The 20,693-nt window shown below is 52.5% G+C and overlaps 1 protein-coding gene across 2 annotated transcripts in view; it reads left to right on the top strand.

Moving 5' to 3' along the window:
- The window catches only part of LHPP (phospholysine phosphohistidine inorganic pyrophosphate phosphatase), a 141,069-nt gene that overhangs the window by 12,168 nt on the left and 108,208 nt on the right, over positions 1-20,693 (top strand). For both annotated transcript variants that reach the window (XM_060033880.1, XM_060033879.1), the window contains exons 2-5: positions 5,504-5,691; positions 9,150-9,303; positions 17,657-17,720; positions 18,687-18,779. In XM_060033880.1, the coding sequence (XP_059889863.1) occupies positions 5,504-5,691; positions 9,150-9,303; positions 17,657-17,720; positions 18,687-18,779 (499 nt within the window). The remainder of the gene's footprint in view (positions 1-5,503; positions 5,692-9,149; positions 9,304-17,656; positions 17,721-18,686; positions 18,780-20,693) is intronic.

Raw genomic sequence — 20,693 nt, 5'->3', positions numbered from 1 at the left:
AAAACAAACCCTGCTTCCTCTGCGATGGGGGAGAAGTCACCCATCCCCTCTGGGTGCTAACCTCATTTGTCACTTCACGTTTGACCTGCCAGCCTGCAGCCTCACCTTCCCAACCAGGAACCACCCAGCCTGAGGGTTCCTCCCCGTCGCCGTCCTGTTGGGTTCCCTCCCCCGGGGCGGGGGTGAGATTGGGAGTCGCCATCAGCCTGGCCTCCCAGACCCTCCACACGTGCCCCCTCTGTAGGACCCAGCCTGTGCCCCTCGGAGCCCCACGTGGGCGCAGGTGGTGAGAGCGGGGGAGGGGAGGTTGTGGCAGCCACCACGCGCCTCGCTGCTTGGTCACAGGGTGGCTGGGGCGAGGTGGGTGAGTGCCCTGCCTGCTCTGGGCAGTCGGGGCAGGTAGAGCGGGGAGGGAACTAGGTTGGGGGAGCCTGCCTGCTGGCCACTGGCCGACGTGCTCGGCTTACGTTCGGTGAGCACTTACTGTGGGCCAGGCCCGAGCAAGCGCACTGCAGGTCTCATTGGAGCCTCACAATGTGAGGCTGTTTTCATCCCCATTTTCCAGATGAGGAAACTGAGCCACAGAGAGAAGAAACAGCTTGTGGAGGTCCCACAGCCATTAAGTGGCAGCGCCGGGACCAGCCCACGGTCATCAGACTCTGAAGCACTTCCTGGTCGCCTCTCGGCCACCTGGCCTCCCGCTCAGTATTAGAGCATCTTTCTTAGGCATTTGTTCCTCCGCCTGCAGAAGGCGTGACTCACTCCTCACCCTTGTGCCTAGGCCCATCCTCCGGCTCCACTGTGCTTTCTCTTCTGGAACCCTTTAACAACCTTGCCCCAGGAAGGATTAGAGACGGGCGCTGGAGCAGTGCCGTCCACAGGCGGGATTGGCAGTGAGCGTGGGGTTTCTTCCTGAAGTTCTCTGGAAAGCAGAATGACTTGGTTGCATTACCAGGTGGGCCCATCAAATCCAGAGTTTGGATCAGTTAAGTGCTTCTCATAGAAAAGCACTGCTGTGCTTCAAGGGCTGTGAAAGCCAAGTGGAAAGAGGACGGGCTCTGCCCGGGCAGGGGCTGGGGTCTGGGGGCTTCCTGGAGGAGGGGACATATGAACCAGGCTTTGACGGATGGGTAGGATTTGGCCATAGAGGAGGGTGAAGGCAAAGACTCAGGGTGATGAGAGGGCCTTCTGGGTCAGATGAAGGTGACAGATGGCTGGGGTGGGGTGGGGTGGGGACCGAGCTAGGAGGGGCCTTATCCAGGGCAGCCTCCTCGCCTCCTGCCCAGCCCCTCTTTGGCGAGCCCAGAGGGCATCAGGCTGTGGAGCAATGCCAAGGTCAGTCAGGATGTCCAATAATCGTCCTAGCACTCTACCTGCTACCGAGCGATAATGAGAAGGTTTCCATTATTTTCGGGTGAGCGCCCCTGGCAGATGCCGACAGCCAGCAGATGTGTGAGGTCCGAGGTGATTTGCAAGGGACCAGTTCCTGTGATGCTCGGTAATTGCATCAGGCGACGTCGTCACTCAGAGCTTGTCCTGGCCTCCGGGATGAGGTAAAGGTCAGTTCAAAGAGCCGTTGCGGCCACGGGAAGTAGGGGCAAGTACCCGCCCTCTCAGGGGGTCTGGGGAGGGTGCAGTGGACTGAGGCTGTGGTCTCAGAGGGGCCATCTAGCCAGAGCCCGGCTCTGGGCTGCCAGGACCCTGCGGTAGGCCCCCTGTGCCCAGGGTTCTTGGGTGTCAGGGGATGGGGTGACATGTCATGTTCTGGAGCTGGGCCCAGTCCGATGTTGAAATCCTTTGGATTCACTCCCCTTGGGAAGCCCTTTGCAGACTGTGCTGTGGCCCTGAAGCCACGCCTGGCTCCGGCTTTCCTGACATTGGATTCGCGTGTTCCAGGCCTCCCGAGTCTGAATCTGACCTCTGGCAGCAGACCCCTCCGAGAGATGCGGAGGCTTTGGTTCTTTGGCTGTCTTAGTCTGCCGTAACAGAATACCACGGCCTGCAGGCTTAAGTAACAGAATACCACGGCCTGGGGGCTTCAGTACGGAGGTTTGCTTCCCACAGCTCTGAAGCCTAGGCATCCAAGACCGAGGGGCCGTGGGTCTCTGGCGAGAGTCCTCTTACTGGCTTGTTCGGTGGCCACCTTCTGCCGTGTCCTGACACGGCCTCTACTCTGTGCTCGCAGGGAGATCTCTGGTGTCTCTTGCTGTAAGCACACTAATCCTGTCGTATCAGGGCCCCACCCTTCTGTCCTCACTTGACAACCTTCATTACCTCCTGAGGGAGTCGACATACGATTTTGTGGGAGGGATACAGTTCAGCTCATAGCCCTGGCCATTCAGGGCCTCCCCTTCAGTGCTGACCCACCTTCTCACACTCTGTCCCCTGTGCACGCACATGTGTGCCCCATGCACACCCTTCCCCACCCTGGGAAGGTTTCAGTGTCCTGCCCAGCAGGGCCGAGCTGGGCCTGCCCCGGCAGGTGCCTCCCTTACTGGGGAAGCACCAGCACCTCCACCCCCTGGAGCAGAGCCTGGGCCGCCACCTTGTGGCCAGCTGCGGGCCCGTGGGCTCCGCTGGTTATAAGCCGAGAGACCTTCTCGGGTCTCTGCCCCCGTTCTGTCGTCTCTGGAACGGGGACCGTGGCTCTTGCCTCCTCAGCTTGTTTTCTCAACATGTGCTTAGGGCCCCCTGTGCTCCAGGCACCGGGCCCTGGGGGGTGCATGTAGGGGACACAGGGTGTATGTAGGGGGCTCTGCCCTTAGGGGGTGAGGATGAAATCAGATCATGGATACTGAGCCCCAAGGCAAGGTCCAGTGTAATGTTGTATTCATGCTTTACTATTTTAATAATAATAATGAATACTTCTGTTTTTTTTTGTTTTTTTTTTTGCGGTACGCGGGCCTCTCACTGCTGTGGCCTCTCCCGTTGCGGAGCACAGGCTCCGGACGCGCAGGCTCAGCGGCCATGGCTCACGGGCCTAGCTGCTCCGCGGCATGTGGGATCTTCCCTGACCAGGGCACGAACCTGTGTCCCCTGCATCGGCAGGCGGACGCTCAACCACTGCGCCACCAGGGAAGCCCCTACTTCTGTTATTTTTAGTAACTAAGAAAAATGAAGAGAGAGGACCTGGGACTTGTGCCAGAAAGTCGAAAGGGGGTGCGGTCAGGGGCACGAATGGACAGACCCACAGGGAGGGGCCTTCCCCAAGCATTTCCCGCCACTTTCCAGGGACTGATTCAATCCTAAAACTAGTACTTTGATTTTAAAACCTGTTTTGGATGAACTTATGTTGTATTTCAAAGGAGAACAGTGGCTGAAGTGTCCTGAAGTGAGTTCTGTTATTTACTCGTTTTTTTATGGGCATCGAAGTTGTGTTTGGAATAGCAGATGTGAGGCACTGTCATCTCACTGTCACACCGATTGCTCACTGTTCTGAGAAGGTCACATCATAATCCATTAGGAATAATTAGTCCCCCGGCACCCCCTGCCTTCTTCTCTCAGCTGCTCCATTAACTTGGGTGCGATCGCACATCCCGGGTGCCAATCAATGAAGATCTGCCCGTAATGTACAAGGTGGTGCTATTAGTTACAATGTATTAACTGCCTAATTTAAAAATACAAAAGCTGTCTTTATGAAGGGCAATTAACCACTAAATGTAATTGATAATTCATAACCCCCTGATTAGGAAAGACAAATACTAAGAAAGAATTGATTACGACATTGTCAGCCTCTCTGTCTGCGTTCGCCTTGTTGTCAGGAGATCTGCCAATTTTTTTCCAAATCGCACTTGTCCACTCCAGTGCTCAGAGGGTCTGAAAGCTCACCGTAGCGTGGGAATGCGTGTCTTCACCACTGAATCCTGTCTGTTTCCGTCAGGGCACCCTTGGGGGAAGCAGTAGGCGTGGTCCTAAGGAAGGGTCCCCCTCATCAGCTGTCATCTGGACTTTCCATCACTCAGTCATTCAGCAAACGCTTATCGGGGGCCTGCCGTGTGCCAAGCCCTGTGTGAAGCACTGGGGGTGCTGAGGAGCGCCCAGCAGGCCCCATTCCTGACCACATGGAGCACATGGGTCCAGGAGAGAGACGGTGAACAGATACAGAAATGAGACGATTGGAGATACTGGTTAGTGTTAGAAAGAAAAACCTGGATAGAGACAGGGTAGGGGCAGCGTCCCACAGGATGGTTGGAGAAGGGGACATACAGACCCTCCACCTTTTCCCTAGGATTTCTCAGGCCTCTTGACTTGTAGCCTGGTGTCTTCCGTGGCCCCCCACCGTGCTCTCTGCAGATGCCAAATATGAAGACTCCCTCGCTGTGGCCCGGGGTTCATCCAGGGAGGGCTGTGCGCTCTGGGCCAGGCCAGAGGTGTGGCCAGCCCACCTCTTCTCACTGCCCCCGGCCCGCTGGCCCCCTTGCTAGGCCCCCACGCCAGCCTCCTCTCCTGCCCGGCCACACCTGCAGCGCTGACGCTTACCAGGTCCCCCCTTCCTTCTGCCGGCCGCTCTGCCTTTGCCTCTTTGCTTCCCTTCGGGTCTCAGCTCCGGAGCTCTCTCCTCCCTAGGGAGGCCTCCCCGACTTTCCCACCCTCCCTGGCCACCCTGTCTCTTCACCTGTTTGGTCCTTCCCAGCACCTCTCTGTTCTCAATCCCCGATTCCCCCTTCCTTTGTGTGGTCTCCGCCCCACCTGCCGACTGAGGGCTCTGGGGGTCAGAGAGCCTGCCTGCGGACACCGTGGCATTTCTGTGCACCCACCCCAGCCAGGCATTTAGTAGGTGCTCAACAGCTGCCTGTAGAAGGGTTGAATGTTATTTCACTGGGGTCTCTTCAGGCATCAGCTTTGTGGCTTTGCATTTGGTGAGCCTGCTCAGGTGCAACTGGGATGCGGAGCCTCCTGTGAGCTCAGACGGGAAGGATGTCGGTGCCGCTGACACTCTGCACGCATCCCAGGCTCACCTCACGTTAACTCGCCCGTGTGCCTGGTGACTCTGTCTGGCAAACCTTTCTTCGGTGACAGTGATGAGGAGACACACCTCAGCTTGGCCCCTTGACCTTTGTATTTGGGAAAGTGTGGGTACAGAGTCAGCTCAGTTGCTAAGTGGAAATGCTCGTTGTGACGGGAGGTCTAGAGGGGTGGCCAGGACGCTCGGAGGTGACCCCCGCGAGGCTGAGCGGCATGGTGTGGTGGAGGAGGTGTCGAGTGCGGGAGAGCTGGCATGTGCGTGGGCAGTGTGTCCCAGGGGAGGGTGGGGACGTGTCCCAGGCAGAAGGGGAGGTGCGGGCAGAGGCCAGGCGGGAACCTTGGGGAGCCTCAGCTGTGTCAAGCGCAGTGAGGGTGAGAATGGTCTGCTCCAGCTCCAAAACCCCCGGGGTCAGTCGAGGCCCAGCTCAGGGGCCCGTGGCGACCTGGCCTGCGCCCTCGGAGAAGCGCCTGTCCAGCCCCCTCCGCAGCAGGCCACACTGCCTGCTGACAGCCCCTCCACCTGTCTCCCCACTTCCAGACTGAAGCGGTCCCAGCTGAAGGTGAGGTTCTGCACCAACGAGTCGCAGAAGTCCCGGGGAGACCTGGTGGGGATGCTTCGGCGTCTGGGCTTCGACATCTCAGAGGGCGAGGTGACCGCCCCGGCCCCTGCCACCTGCCTGATCCTGAAGGAGCGAGGCCTGCGGCCACACCTGCTCATCCACGACGGTAGGCCTGCCGGGCCCTGGGACCTGGCTGGGGTGAAGGCGCCTCCTTTCCAGGTGGGGCTGGGGAGGGGCCCCTTCTCACCTGAGCCAGACCACGGGGCAGGACACAGAGGTAGCACGTGGCTCCTGTTGACACCTGTGGGCTCCCTGCTGGGGACCCGGCCCCATCCATCCCGGCCTCATACCGGAGGGTGTTTGGGGGCAGGTTCCAGGTGGCTCCTCAGAGGAAAACCCTGAATTTGCTTTCTGTGATCTAGGATGAAGCAAGGTGGCAAGGAATTGTCAAGGGGGCAAGATTTTAGCCTCTGGTGTGTGTGTGTGTGTGTGTGTGTGTGTGTGTGTGTGTGTGTGTGTGTGTGTGTGAGAGAGAGAGAGAGAGAGAGCGAGACACACAGAGACAGAGAGAGACAGAGACGGGGGGATGAAAAGCTAGACTGAGGTCCATAGGTTTCTGAACTATATTTGTGAAAACCAGCCCTGCTGTCTGGCAAACGGCACAGGTTTCCTTCCTGATATTAGTCTGAATGAAGGAAAAGAGCCCCTTGGACCCTCAGCGGGGAGTTTTGCTGGAACAGAGAGGAAGGAGCAGTATTACCTGGTGCCTTCTGAATATTTAAAAAGAAGAGGGACTTCCTTGGCAGTCCAGTGGTTAAGACTCTGCGCTCCCGATGCATGGAGCGCGGGTTCAATCCCTGGTCGGGGAACTATGATCCCACATGCTGCGCGGTGCGGCCAAAAAGATAAAAAGAAGAGACATAGCAACGCTTCAGAATTCAGGACACTTTTCTTTAGTTGCACTGAGCCTTCTTCCCTCCTTTGCACTTGGTGTTTTGATTTATAAACCTCTGGCAGAGACAAGGATGATCTTCCGCCTCCGGACAGGGGTGGGCCTCCAAGAGATGGAGGGAGCTCCCTGGAGGTCCGGGTGTCCAGTCCACGACTCTGGCGCCAGTCGAGGGCGACATGCCCAGCCTTTAGAAATCGTGTTTCTCCAAATGCTTCCTCTGTGATCTAGGATCCCTGCCAGTGTCTTTAGAACAGGTCCTTAAAGAAACAGAAAAACTTAAGAAAGAAAATCCTCCCCTCCCCAGGGTGAAGGGAGGGGTGGGGTGGAACTACCAGAGGTGAGAGGGAAACTCAGAGTTTGCCTTGAAGGCATCGTTCATCAGTGAGTCCAACAGGCAGATGTTAGAGCTTGAGAGGCTGAAGGGGAAGCCAGGTGCCCTTCCTCACCTGTAATCCTGCGTCTGTGTTTTCCATAGGTGTACCTGACTTTTCAGACTTTGAATCTTTTTCAAGTTTTATTGTCGATAAATCTTCCCCCCAACATTTTATTACGAGAATTTTCAAATGTACAGCAAAGCTGGAAGAATTTTACTTGGAATATTTGTATGCCCTTAACCTTGATGTTACCAGTGACATTTTGCTATATTTTCTTCATTATATATCTACCCATCCCTCCATCCATCTATCCATCTTTATCTTTTTGATGCATCTCAAAGTAACTTGCAGGCATTGGTACACTTCCCCTAAACACTTCACATCATTAACTAGAGTTCAATCTGTTTAGTTTTTTCTTTTCATGTAAAATTTACATGCAATGAAATACAAAAATCTCAAGTGTACTTTTGCTGAGTTTTGAAAAATGCACACATCTGTGTAACTCAAACCCCTATCAAGACCTAGAACATTCCTGGGACTTCCCTGGTGGTCCAGTGGGTAAGACTCCACGCTCCCAATGCAGGGGACCCGGGTTCGACCCCTGGTTGGGGAACTAGATCCCGCGTGCATGCTGCGACTAAGAGTCCGCATGCCGCAACTGAGACCCAATGCAGCCCCCCCAAAATGTATATATTATATATATATGTATATATATTAAAAAAAAGACCTAGAACATTACCATCACCCCAAAAGTTCCCTAATGCCCTTCCCTATTAGTCCCCATCCCCAACCCCTATAGAGGCACCCACTGTTTGGATTTGTTTCCATTATAAATCAGATTACTGTGTCTAGAATTTCATATAGATAGAATCACACAGCACCTAGTTTTTGGGGTTCCCAAGACCACCCTCAGGCTTGATGATTTGCTAGAAGGACTCACAGGACTCAGAAAAGCTGTCCTGCTCACAACTATGGTTTATTACAGTGAAAGAATACAGATTAAACTCAGGAAGGGAAGAGATGCGTGGGCAGAGACCAGGAGAATCCAGGCGCGAACTTCCAGGTGCGTCGTGCTGGGACGCCCTTCATTCTCCCAGCAGCGCGATGCGTGACAGTACGCCTGAGGTGTGGTCACCCAGAGAAGCTCACTGCAGCCTCGTGCCCAGGGTTTTTATTAAGGGTCAGTCAGGTAGGCATGCAGCGCCCCTGTGACTGACCTTGGCTACTCTGTCTCCAGGCCCCCAGGTGTCAAACGGATGCAGCATAGCCCAGGGCCCCAGACACACAAAAGCGCTCTTTCCAGGCAGAATATTCCAAGGGCCCAGAGGTGATCTCCCGGGAGGTGGTGGTGGGCCTGATCTGAAGACAGCCTTTCTTTGGATGTGCAGGGTTTGAGCAGCCCAGGCCTGCTGAGTTAACCGTTCCTAGTGTGCACGGCTTCTTTCACCCAACATACTGTTTGGTTGCACGTGTCAGTAGGTCTTTTCCTCTTGATCGCGGAGTGGCATTCTATTGAGTGAACATCCCATGGTTTGTTTATCTGTTCCCCTGTTGACAGATACCTGAGTTTTGGTTTTTTTAAAAATTAATTAATTTTTGGCTGTGTTGGGTCTTTGTTGCTGCGCATGGGCTTTCTCTAGTTGCGGCGAGCAGGGACTACTCTTCGTTGCGGTGCGCAGGCTTCTCCTTGCCGTGGCTTCTCTTGTTGCAGAACACGGGTTCCAGGCGCATGGGCTTCAGTAGTTGTGGAACGCAGGCTCAGTAGTTGTGGCTTGAGGGCTCTAGAGTGCAGGCTCGGTAGTTGTGGAGCACGGGCTTAGTTGCTCCGCGACATGTGGGATCTTCCCCGACCAGGGATCGAACCCGTGTCCCCTGCATTAGCAGACTGATTCTTAACCACTGCGCCACCAGGGAAGTCTCCTGCCTATGGTTTTGAACTAAGGGAACTTCTGGGGTAATGCTGGTGTTGGAGTGGGGGTGCCAGGGGTGGGCCCATCATCTTTCAGGATCCTAACACACACTCTGTGTGGAACCAGAATTCCTTCATCTGTAAAATGGGAATAGCACCCGTTCCTTGCCCACCTCTCATGGCAGCTTGACGATCAGAAAGAGCATCTGAGAAAGGGCCAGGCAGACAAGGCAGACACAGGTGTTCCTGGAAGGAGATGAGAGGTGGGCCATGTCAGCCGGGGCTTTATCCTTCTCTCTCTCTCCCTCCCTCTCTCTCTCTCTCTCTCTCTCTCTCTCTCTCTCTCTCTCTCTCTCTCTCTCTCCCTCTCTCTCTGTCTGTCTCACCAGGAGTCCGCTCGGAATTTGATCAGATCGACACGTCCAACCCAAACTGTGTCGTAATTGCAGATGCAGGAGAAGGCTTTTCTTATCAAAACATGAATAAAGCTTTCCAGGTGCTCATGGAGCTGGAGAATCCTGTGCTCTTCTCACTGGGAAAAGGGTAAGTCAGCTGCAGAGAGAGTCGTTCATGGCCACTTTGGGTCATGCTCTGTGCATCTCTGACTTAACAGAATCAGCAGAGAAGATGGGAAAAGTGGGTGTGGGGTGGACGCAGGGTGACTCCTTCTTCCTTCCCTCCCCTTTTCTTGCTTTTTTTCCCCTTCATTTCTTCATTCCTATCTTTTGATAATTTTTGAGGAAATTCCCTGTCTTTAGGAGCTAGTTGGTCAAGCTTCCCTGCGGGCCCGAGGCTGGAAGAGGCCAGGGGCAGGGGAGGATCACTGCAGAGGAGACCCCTGGAGATCTCAGGGGCCTGTGTTGACTGTCCTGAGTTTAGGTGCATTTTCACAGGATACAGCACAAGACTTGGATGGATTGGGCCAAGGGGGCACCTAAGTAGTAGAAAATAGGCTCGAGGGCCTGTGGGATGCTCTCGTCCGGGCCCCATATCTCTGGCCGCACAGCACAGTCTGTGTAAAGTTGTGATTTTGTGACCAACATTTTTGTCCGAGTCTTCAGCCTGAGCCTCACTGTCTCTTTTAAAAAGCCATGTTGGTTATTTTTCTTACCATCTTTTACCACCAAGACAGCACATATTCACTGAAGAAAAATTAGAGAATACAGATGAGCAAAAAGAAGAAAACAAAAAGAGTTTCCAGTCCCACCGCATGAGAAAACAACTGTCAACGTATTGATATACGTCCTTCCAAGTGGTTTCCTGTGCAGAGAGATCATTACACATGCGTGTATTTACATCAGTGTCAAACTTGACCTACTTCTGTCACCCATTTTTAGTTGTTCACCAAACATTTTGTGAACCACTTTCCATACAATAAGTAGATGTCTCTGTGGTGAGGTTATTCCTATCAATTGTTTTTACAGTTTTTTTTTTTTTTTTTTTTTTTTTTTTTTGCGGTACGCGGGCCTCTCACTGCTGTGGCCTCTCCCATTGCGGAGCACAGGCTCCGGACGCGCAGGCTCAGCGGCCATGGCTCACGGGCCCAGCTGCTCCGCGGCACGTGGGATCCTCCCGGACTGGGGCACGAACCGGGGCACGATCCCATGTCCCCCGCATCAGCAGGCGGACTCTCAACCACTGCGCCACCAGGGAAGCCCCTACAGTTATTTTTAAAAAAATAACTCTCCTATAGTTATTGTAACCAACGCCTGCTAATGGACATTTGTGTTGTTTCTAGTTTTCTACCAAAGTAAGGCTGTGATCGGTATCTTTGTGCATTTCAGATGATATGTATTTTTGAGCTTCTTAATGTATGTTGCCAAGCTGCTTTCCAGAAAGCTGTGCAGATTTATTCTGTCCTCAATGGAAGCAACACTAGGATTTTAGAACCACGAGGATGCTGTGGAGCTCTATCCCAGCTTCTCGTGCGGGGCAGGAATTCTGTGGCCATCTCTGGGGGAGCCTTTCTCAGCTTAGGTGCTTCTGGTGATTGGGAACTTCCTTCCTCTGCCTGCTGAGCAGGGCAGCTATTCCAGGTGACACCAGGGGGCTTTTTATCTGGCCGCCAGCCATTGCTAAGCACTTTATGTAGTTCCATGTTTAATTCTGACCACAACGCTGAGCTGTAGGCAGTGTCATTGCCATTTTACAGATGGGCCTATTGAGGCATAGGGAGGTGAAGTAAGCCATGGTCCCCCCATCTGTAAGTGCCAGGATGGCCAGGAGTGCCCCCCAGAGCCTGTGCTCTGTCGCCTCTAGGCTACATTCAAGAGCAAACATTTGGTCCACACAGGATCTTACATTTTTTTGAGGATGTTTTAAAAATTGGGAGATTTTACGTAAAATAACCAGATGTCTGGATCCTTTTGAGAAATCAGAAGATCTGGCAGTCCTGGCCCCCCATTCCCGAGAGCACCACAGCTTGGCTGGAGCCACTGGTCCGTGAGTTCCGGTGCACCACGGACCTGACCATGTCCTCCTGCCCCTTCTCCAAGTTTCAGAGTTGGTTGCCGTTCATCTTGTACCAACTGTTGTTTTTCTCATAGTAGAGAAATATCTTTTCATGGCTATGTCTCTTTCAAAATAGGCAAATGAAAGATTTAAAAAAAGAGAAGAGAGGATATACTTCTTTTCGGAGCTACAAATATTCTAGTGCGTTTATGATGAAAATAAAATGTGTCCTGTATTAGTCAGTGCTCTCCAGAGAAACAAAAGCAACAGGATGTGGAGACGTATATACAGACAGTCCCTGACTTAGCGATGATTCAGATTATGATTTTTCGACTTTGTGATGGTGTGAAAGCTACGCACGTTCAGTAAAAATCAGACTTCGAATTTTGAATTTTGATCTTTTCCCGTATGCAATATGATGCTCTCTTACGATGCTGGGCAGTAGCAGCAAGTGGCAGGTCCCAGGCAGCCACTCGACCACGAGGGTAAACAACGGATACACTTTACGACCATTCTGTACCCAGATCGCCATTCTGTTTTTCTTTTTCAGTACAGTATTCAATAAAATACATGAGATATTCAATGCTTTATTATAAAATAGACTTTAGATGCTGCTGCCCAGCTGTAGGCTAAGGTAGGCTGGGCTAAGCTATAGTATTTGGTAGGTTGGGCTTATTAAATGCATTTTTATTTTATTTATTTTTTGTGTGTGTGGTATGCAGGCCTCTCACTGTTGTGGCCTCTCCCGTTGCGGAGCATAGGCTACGGACGCGCAGGCTCAGCGGCCATGGCTCACGGGCCCAGCCGCTCCACGGCATGTGGCATCTTCCCGGACCGGGGCACGAACCCGTGTCCCCTGCATCAGCAGGCAGACTCTCAACCACTGCGCCACCGGGAAACCCTAAATGCATTTTTGACTTACAATATTTTCAACTTATGATGGGTTTATCAGGACGTAACCCCACGGTAAGTTGAGGAAGATGTGTATGTAAAGAGAAGTTGATTGTGGAGTCTAGGTATGTCCAGAATCTGCAGCATAGGCCACAGCCTGGAGATGCAGGGGAGAGTTGCAGTCTGAATGCCAGGCTGTCTGCTGGCAGGTTCCTTCTTGCTCAGAGCTCAGACTTCGTTCTGGTTGTGCCTTCAGCTGACTGAACGAAGCCCACCACGCTCTGGAGGGCAATCTGCTTTACTCAGGTCCACTGATTTAAATGTTAATCTCACCCAAGAGACATCTTCACAGAAGCATCCAGAATACTGTTAGACCAAATATCTGGGGAGCTTGGCCCAGCGAAGTTGACATAAAATGAACTGTCACAGTCCCTTCCAAACCTTACCTTCTTCAGTTTGGTTCATTGCAAACCACAGAACCTGGCCTGCTTAATTCTTTTACGCTCCTGGCTTGGTCCTGTAGGCATCCCTGAAGTTACCAGCCCCTCACTAAAGAACAACACAATTAAGACGATCTGTTTTAGTGACTTCCCTGGTGGTCCAGTGGTTAAGACTCCATGCTCCCAACACAGCAGGCACAGGTTCGGTCTCTGGTCGGGGAGCTAAGATCCTGCATGCCACACGGTGGGGCCAAAAAAAAAAAAAAAGAAACTCTGTTTAACTCATTTATGTTAAAATTTTTTTCTTTAAAATTGTCTCTAATTATTAAAAGTTACTATTCCAGATAAGGGGTAGTAGTCAAAATAGGTATGTTGTTGAAAACGAAAAAAAAAAAGAGATCAGTTTCTTTTAGCTTTGTAATTCTGTAACACATTCAGCAGTAGGCAAGTGTTTGTTTTCCAAATAAGCAATTAGTGGGGTCTCTAGCTGCTGGGGACTCTGGCTTAGGCTATGGGTTGGGTACTCAAAAATCAGAGAAAGGGACCAACAGCTTCTGGGCCTAGGTCATAGCTTCCTGGGACAGCCCAAGGAACCATGAAGAGCTGCTGTCGCATCCACGTGGGGGTCATTGATGGTGAGGGGCTGTCCTCCACTGGAGTGGGGCTGTGCGGAGTCCCCAGGGAGGCAGGGTGGCAGGGGCACTGGGGCAGAGTGTCCTCCTCCTAGAAACGGTGTGATTTACATTTGGCATCTGTTTGGACCGAGAGTGGGAATTGCCTTTGTAATTTCTTCTGTCATGCTGCCCTCAGAAAATTAAGCTGTTTACGCGACAGCCTATGGAAGGTTAATGGCTCTTGTGGGAAAGGTCAAGTGGTCATTTTGAAGGGAGTTTGTGCTGAATAATCGGAAGGGCAGAAGAAATAAAGCATAAAATCTATCTGACTGCTTCTCTCCGGCTTTTCCCTGTCCTTCCAGAATCCACAGTTTCTTTTTTGTGGCCAGAACACTCAGGTTCTCACCAGACCTGCTGTTGCTTTTATTATGCCAGTAACAAAAGATAAATATATCAGATCTCTTGTGTTTCGGGAATAACCTGGGCCTTTATGATTAAAAAAAAAAAAGTTAACTTAGGTGCTAGTATTTACTGTATCTCTAAAAATGTTTTCAGCTAACAGATGGCCTTCAAGGTGCCTTTTTGTTTTCCTGGATGAAGAAGAAATAAAGACAAATTCTGGGCACTATAAAAACAAGGCCAGGGCTTCCCTGGTGGCGCAGTGGTTAAGAATCTGCCTGCCAATGCCGGAGACACGGGTTCGAGCCCTGATCCGGGAAGATCCCACATGCCGCGGAGCAACTAAGCCCGTGAGCCACAACTACCGAGCCTGAGCTGAGCTCTGGAGCCCACGCGCCACAGCTACTGAGCCTGCACGCCTAGACCCCGTGCTCCGCAACAAGAAAAGCCACCACAATGAGAAGTCCGCGCACCTCAACGAAGAGTAGCCCCCGCTCGCTGTAACTCAAGAAAGCCCACACGCAGCAACAAAGACCCAACGCAGCCAAAAAAAAAAAAGCAGAAAAAACACAAATACTAAGTTCTCCAATTTTGATTTATGGAAGTCAGTTTTTCCTTTAGGTTCTAAAAGTCAGTGTAGCAAAGACAGGCTTTTAATTGCGTATTTTCTGCTGCATGTTCGGTTTGTTCTTCCCACCAGGACTAAATTTAAATTTAAGAAAGTGCAGGTATCTGTCACTCTGGAAAAAAGGTTTTGGGGGAGGCTGAGGCGGGCAGAAGGGGTGCCGTGTGGGTGTCCTCGGGAGGTCTTACCGAGGGGAGGGGCCCCCAGCTCCTGCCGCCTCCACACCGCTCCAAGCTGAGGCTGGAGCCCTCAGCTCCAAACAGAGCTGTGTCTGTCGCGACAGAGTGGCCTGTTTTATAATTGTTTCCTTGGTTCCTGGCTAAGCCTCTCCTATGCTGGCCGCATTCTTTCCCTCAGCTCCGTCCTCCGTGCCTGGCTCGCTTCAACATGCCCGTCCTCGGGGAGGCCCTCCCAGTCTGGCCCCTCCCGCAGCGGGCATCTCATGGGGGGCCAGGGGACGAGGCGGTGTCTCCCTGAGAGCCTGACAGACCCCCGTGCGCCTAGAGCAGCGTCCGGCCCTTGGGGCCCTCAGCAGGGTGCCGAGTCCGGGAGGCTCCGGGCCTGGGCTCTTGCATTCCTCCCCCTTGAGCTTCAGGTCTCAGCTTTGATGTGTCCTTCTCTGGGCCACCTCCCCGCCTTCCTGTCCCCAGCCTGTCCAGCCCTCCTCAAGCAGAGTGCACAGAGCATGGGGTTCCACCTGTTGTCACCCATGTCCTGCCCTTTTATATTTGTCTGTGGACTTGTCTGCTTCCCCCCGAGACCGAGAGTCCCTGGGGAGCAGCCTGGGTCTGAGAGCATCCCCTGCAAAGGGTGTGGGGCATCTGCGTCCTAAATGTTTTGGGGGACTGCGTTAGCGGATGCCACTGCCCCCCGGCAAGCCCAGGCCTCAGCACCCAGAATCTCCCTCTGCCTCTTGGGCAAATTTTGCTTTACTTGGCCATTCCTTCAAACCCTGGACCTAGGAAACCCTGGACCCATGACCTGGGGAAAGCGTCATACCAAAGTAGTTGATCGTGGAAAAAGAAAAGGAAGCACTATTTTGAGGCTGTATAAATGCAAAATAGATGTCTAGATTCCAGATTTAAGATAAATGAGATTAGGAACCTCTAAGCCTGTGATTTAGGGTCACCCTTTAAAAATGGGAGCATTGGCAGGTCCTAGCTCGGTAAGCAGCGGCAGTTCTCTCTTGGCTACCAGGTGCCTTCCTGCATGTGTGTGGTATCCCACATCCTCGTGGCACGGCCCCAAGAGCACAGAGCCTCGGACCCCGGCCGAGAGGCCCAGGCTCACTTGGAGACCGAGTCCTGTCGTGATGGGAGATGCCCCCTTGGCGTCAACAATCGGGCTCCAGGCTCTAATCCACCCGACAGGAGTGAGTAGCAGGGGACCAGCCCTTGCCAAGGTCAAGGGTTTGGCTACAGCCCTGCAGCCCAGCCTGCGTCCAGACGGAAGCTTCCAAGGTGGGCAGTGGAGGATGCGGAGTGGGAGAGCGCTAGTCCCACCTGAGCACCAGGTGAACGCTGTGGGCAGCAAGGCTCCTGCAGCCTTGGAGGCCTCAGGTGGGGCAGAGAGGGACAGGCAGAATCCCTGGGAGCCGCAGAGCTGGAGGAAAGGCACAGCCCTGGGGCAACTCCCGAGCTGTGCTACCATTTCCAGTAGTCACACAGCAGGCTTCAGCCCCCACAAACTGGAAAGTCCTGTGTTCATCCTTTCTTCTCCAGCTCATATCTCCTTTTTAAAAAAATAATTTATTTATTATTCATTTATTTATTATTTTTGGCTGCGTTGGGTCTTCGTTGCTGTGTCCCGGCTTTCTCTAGTTGTGGCGAGTAGGGGCTACTTTTCGTTGCGGTGTGTGAGCTCCTCATTGCGGTGGCTTCTCTCGTTGTGGAGCATGTGTTCTAGGTGTGTGGGCTTCAGAAGTTGTGGCACACGGGCTTAGTTGCTCCGTGGCATGTGGGATCTTCCCGGACCAGGGATGGAACCCATCTCCGCTGCATTGGCAGGCGGATTCTTAACCACTGTGCCACCAGGGAAGTCCCCCCAGCTCATATCCTATTACCCATCTCAGTCTGGGTGAGCAGTTATTTATAACAGTGTTCTCTAATATTTTTGGAGCGGTTTCTGCGTGCCAGGCATCGTGTTAGGAACTTCGCCTGCATTATTTTGCTCAAGCCTCACAGCAACCCATAAGGGTAGGTACTGGAGTTTCTTTTTGCCCGTTTTACAGATTAGGAAACCGAGGCCCAGAGGGCTTAAGCAACCCGAAGTCCCACAGTTAAAAAGAAGTGGAAAGAGGATTTGAAACCCTGAGGTCAGCATGCTTCACTAGCCTTCTCTTTGCTTTTCCACATACATGTTGTTTATTTGTATCATTTTTTTAGATTCCACATATAAGTGGTATCATATGATATTTGTCTTTCTCTGTCTGACTTCCTTCACTTGGTATGATAATCTCTAGGTCCATCCATGTTGCTGCAGATGGCATTGTTTCTCTTTTTATGGCTGAGTAGTACTCCTTTTGTGTTTGTGTGTGTACATATATATATATGTGTGTGTGTATATATATCACATCTTTTTAATCCATTCATGTCTGTGGACATTTAGGTCACATACATGTTATTTAATGTCTCCCAAATTCGAAGGTTGAGGGGAGGGAGAAGGGTAACTGATGTGACGGGTCTGAAAACATGGTGACAGTCCTGGGTTTCCATTAACCCTGTCTTCAGAGCAGCACAGAGTCAACTACCTTCTCACTTTATAATCGAATGGCTTTGCTCAGAGAGAACTGGGCTTGGTCACCGTGTGTCCCAAGGGATCTGCGTGTGGCCTTGGGTGGCCAGGCAGTGGCAGCTGGGCCTCAGCACAGCGCTCACAGGAGGGAAGATGTGAAACCGTCTTGGGAGGCCCTGCTGTGAGCCAAGCCGTCTTGGCCCCAGTGAGACGGGGAACAAATAGTTGTCTTCTCCTAAAAGCATCTGGCGCCTGTAAGACCTGGCACCTCTCCTGACCCCCAGCTACTAGGAGATGCGGCAGGGTGCTGTGGAACTAATGGAGTTTTCTTCTCCAGGCGGCAATTAGGGTTAATTATTAGCAATTAGGGGTTCACCACATGCTCTGTGGACCAGCTGTCCTTTCGAGAACACAGGTCACTTGTGTTTCTCTGTGTTAGCAACTGGATCCAGCTGCCCCTGGGGTCCCCCACTGTGGCGGGGTCCCCACGAGGCTGGCAGCAGGGGGCCATTCTGACTGAGAGTTGCTGACTCACCGTCTCTCCCCCTCTCGTCCAGGCATGGTGGCCACCACTGGGCTGTGTCAAGCTGACCTCCGTCGGTCATTCTCAGCATGGCGTCTGGACTGACCCTGGCCGGTGACTCAGCTCTCTGGAGCTGGCAGAACCGGGACAGGGCAGTTTCTCTTGGCACTTCCCAGGCCCCTGGGCTCAGCTCCCCTCGTCCCCTTCTGCTCTTTTCTAGACGCTACTACAAGGAGACCTCTGGCCTGATGCTGGACGTTGGTCCCTACATGAAGGCGCTTGAGGTACCTGCCCTGGGTCTGCCCGAGCCCTCTTCACGTCTCAGGGCCCTCGGGGATGTTTCTGGCCTTTCTGGAGAAGAGGGTGTGCTCAGTGTTCTGAGTGCCTTCTATGTTTTCCAGCTCACCCCCCGCCACCCCATTTGAGGCTCCAAGCCCGGCTCTCCCCCTCCTCTGGAGCTTGGCCTCTCGGCTGCCCTGGTCATCACTCTGCCCCCCAGTCTCTCCCTCTCCTCCCCACAGCCCGTACCGCCTGCCGCTGACCCTGCTGGCCCTCCCAGCATGCTCCGTAGCTCTCCTCTCGGATTCTTGGCTTCTGGGTGTGTGTGAACCTGCCTCATTCCTGACCCTCCTCTGCAGCACCCTGAGCTTGATGTGTCCTGATTAGACTCCTTCCCAGTTCCCTCCTCCAGTTTCCAAGTCTGGGCTCAGATGGGGCTCCCGCTCTGACTCATGCCTAGCCAGCTGCCCCAGCCCGGGCTCCTGGCCCAGGTCAGCCCATGTCATGTCCCGTACCCACCGCTACATTGGTCCCTGCCTACTCGCACTCAGGTGGGAGGGACGGACAGGCTGGCGGATGGGGCCCTGGACCTTTTCCCCTGGAGGGCCTATGACAGAGCTGGGGGTGGTCGGGGGAGAAGGGAAGGGAGGAGAAGCAAGAATGCAGATGAGAGCACTGTCGGGGTGGCCTGCTGTGGACCACCTCCTGCTGAGGTCCGGCACTGGGGCAGGTGGCAGGGTGCCTAGTGGTGGGTGCCCCCAGCATCCCGGGCAGCCCGATGTGGAGTTGTGACACTTGCCTACGAGGTGCGCCTCTCGGCCCATGTGTCTTGCCACTTGGAGGTCCCTGGCCTGCAGGTGCACATTTGGGGCATCTCTCCTTGATTCCCCGGAGGGAGGATTTCACTGCAGAGCGGGTGTTCACCTGTACTTGCTCCCAAACCCATGCCATGTCCTTCTGTCTTTCCCCAGTATGCCTGTGGTATCGAAGCTGAGGTGGTGGGGAAACCTTCCCCTGAGTTTTTCAAGTCTGCTCTGCGGGAGATGAGGGTGGAAGCCCACCAGGTAAGCCAGCGGGTCCTGAAGCACGTGTGTGGGGGCAGCTATTGAGGGAGGCCCAGAGTGCTCCCGGGGCAGCCTCGGCTCCGGAGATGGGTTTGAGGGCTCAGGCAGCCTGCGAAGGTTCCCTGTCGCCCCCCATGAGAGCTGATCTGACTGGAAAGAGGGAAGAAGACAGCAAAGGAGGCCCATTGAATGTTTTCCACCTGGTTAGTTAGTATCAGTATAAGAGTGAGAAAAAGAAATGCCTGTGGCTCTTTTCAAGCCACTTTTGTTTCTTCTCTGGAAGGGTAAGGATTGACAAGTCCTATCAATATATTAAAAATATTTCATGGAAAGACATTGCACAGCAAGATGAAAAGAACATGTTGGAGTAAAATCATGCATCTGGCCACCTTTACATTATAACTGTATTTGAGACAGGTTGCCTTCCAAACATACATCTTAAAAGGAAAAAAGGCAGTTATGGTTTTAGTGTCCCCAGTGCCCATCCTCCCACCTCCCCTTCCCAGGTAGAGTGAGTCGGTCCCCTCCGGCCGGTGGGTTCCTGATGGCACTGTTGAAGAAACAATGGGCACGTGTCTGCCGGCGGTCAGGGCTGTCCTGCTGTCTGTTTTGGACATGGCACCAGGGGACAGTGTCAGCATCCTGTGGTGAGGCTGGTGCCCCCAGGATCACCATGCTGCTCCCTTACTCTTGGACCGGAACTTCCCATGTGTGTTCCAGTCTAGAGCACTGGTCTCTCACGATGCTTAGAGAAAGACAGCACAAAGCCATGGAAGTCTGGAACCTCTGCGCCCAAACCTCCCCTGAGATTCACAGATGTCAGAAAATACAGTTCTCGGGGGTCCCCAGGAAACACCTAGACAATGTCGGGTGAAGCTGGTAGAGAGGAGAGGCCTGTGTTTTGAATGAGTGAAGACTACAGGAATAAATAACTTGGTTTTCATGACTTCATTTCACGGTGACAATTTTAAAAATTTGTTTTATTGTGACAAATTTCAAATATATACAAAAGCAGAGACAACAAAACAGTGATTCTCCTCATATATTCATCACCCAGATTCAACAATTAAAAGATTTTGTCACATTCCCTTCTTCTATCCCATTTCTTTCTCTTTAAAAATTTACTTTTTTTTTTCTGTTGTATTTTAAAGCAAATCCCATTCTTTGTTTTTTGTTTTTGGGTTTTTTTGTGGTACGCGGGCCTCTCACTGTTGTGGCCTCTCCCGTTGCGGAGCACAGGCTCCGGGTGCGCAGGCTCAGCAGCCATGGCTCACGGGCCCAGCCACTCCGCGGCATGTGGGATCTTCCCGGACTGGGGCACGAACCCGTGTCCCCTGCATCGGCAGGCGTACTCTCAACCACTGCGCCACCAGGGAAGCCCATATTAATGCATTTTTGACAATGCATTAAGACACCTAACCATGGCAAAAAAAACCACACACATGCAAAAAAGCTGTTCAGCATCATCACTCATTCAGGAAATGCAAATCAAAACCACAGTGAGATCCCACCTCACACCCACTTGGATGGCCATGATAATTTTAAAAGAAAAAAGGAAAATAACAAGCATTGGCAGGGATGTGGAGAAACTGGAACCCTCATACAGGAATACTGGTAGGAATGTAAAGTGGAGCACCCACTATGAAAAACAGCCAGTATGGAAAACAGTTCCGTGATAATTAAATGTAGAATTATCGTATGACCCGGCAATTCCGCTCCTAGGTGTGTATCCAAAAGAATTGAAAACGGGTGTTCAAACAAAACTTACACGCGCATGTTCATAGCAGCACTATTCACAATAGCCAAAAGGTGGAAATAATGCAGATGTTCATCAACAAATGAATGGGTGAACAAACTGTGGTTTATTGTCACCGTGGAATATTTCAGCTATAAAAAGAATGAAATACTGATAGA

The sequence above is a fragment of the Delphinus delphis genome, chromosome 16 (genome assembly GCF_949987515.2).
Source record: "Delphinus delphis chromosome 16, mDelDel1.2, whole genome shotgun sequence".
Lineage (NCBI taxonomy): Eukaryota > Metazoa > Chordata > Mammalia > Artiodactyla > Delphinidae > Delphinus > Delphinus delphis.
Note: the sequence above shows the minus strand (reverse complement) of the source record. Positions and strands in the feature narration are given on the sequence as shown.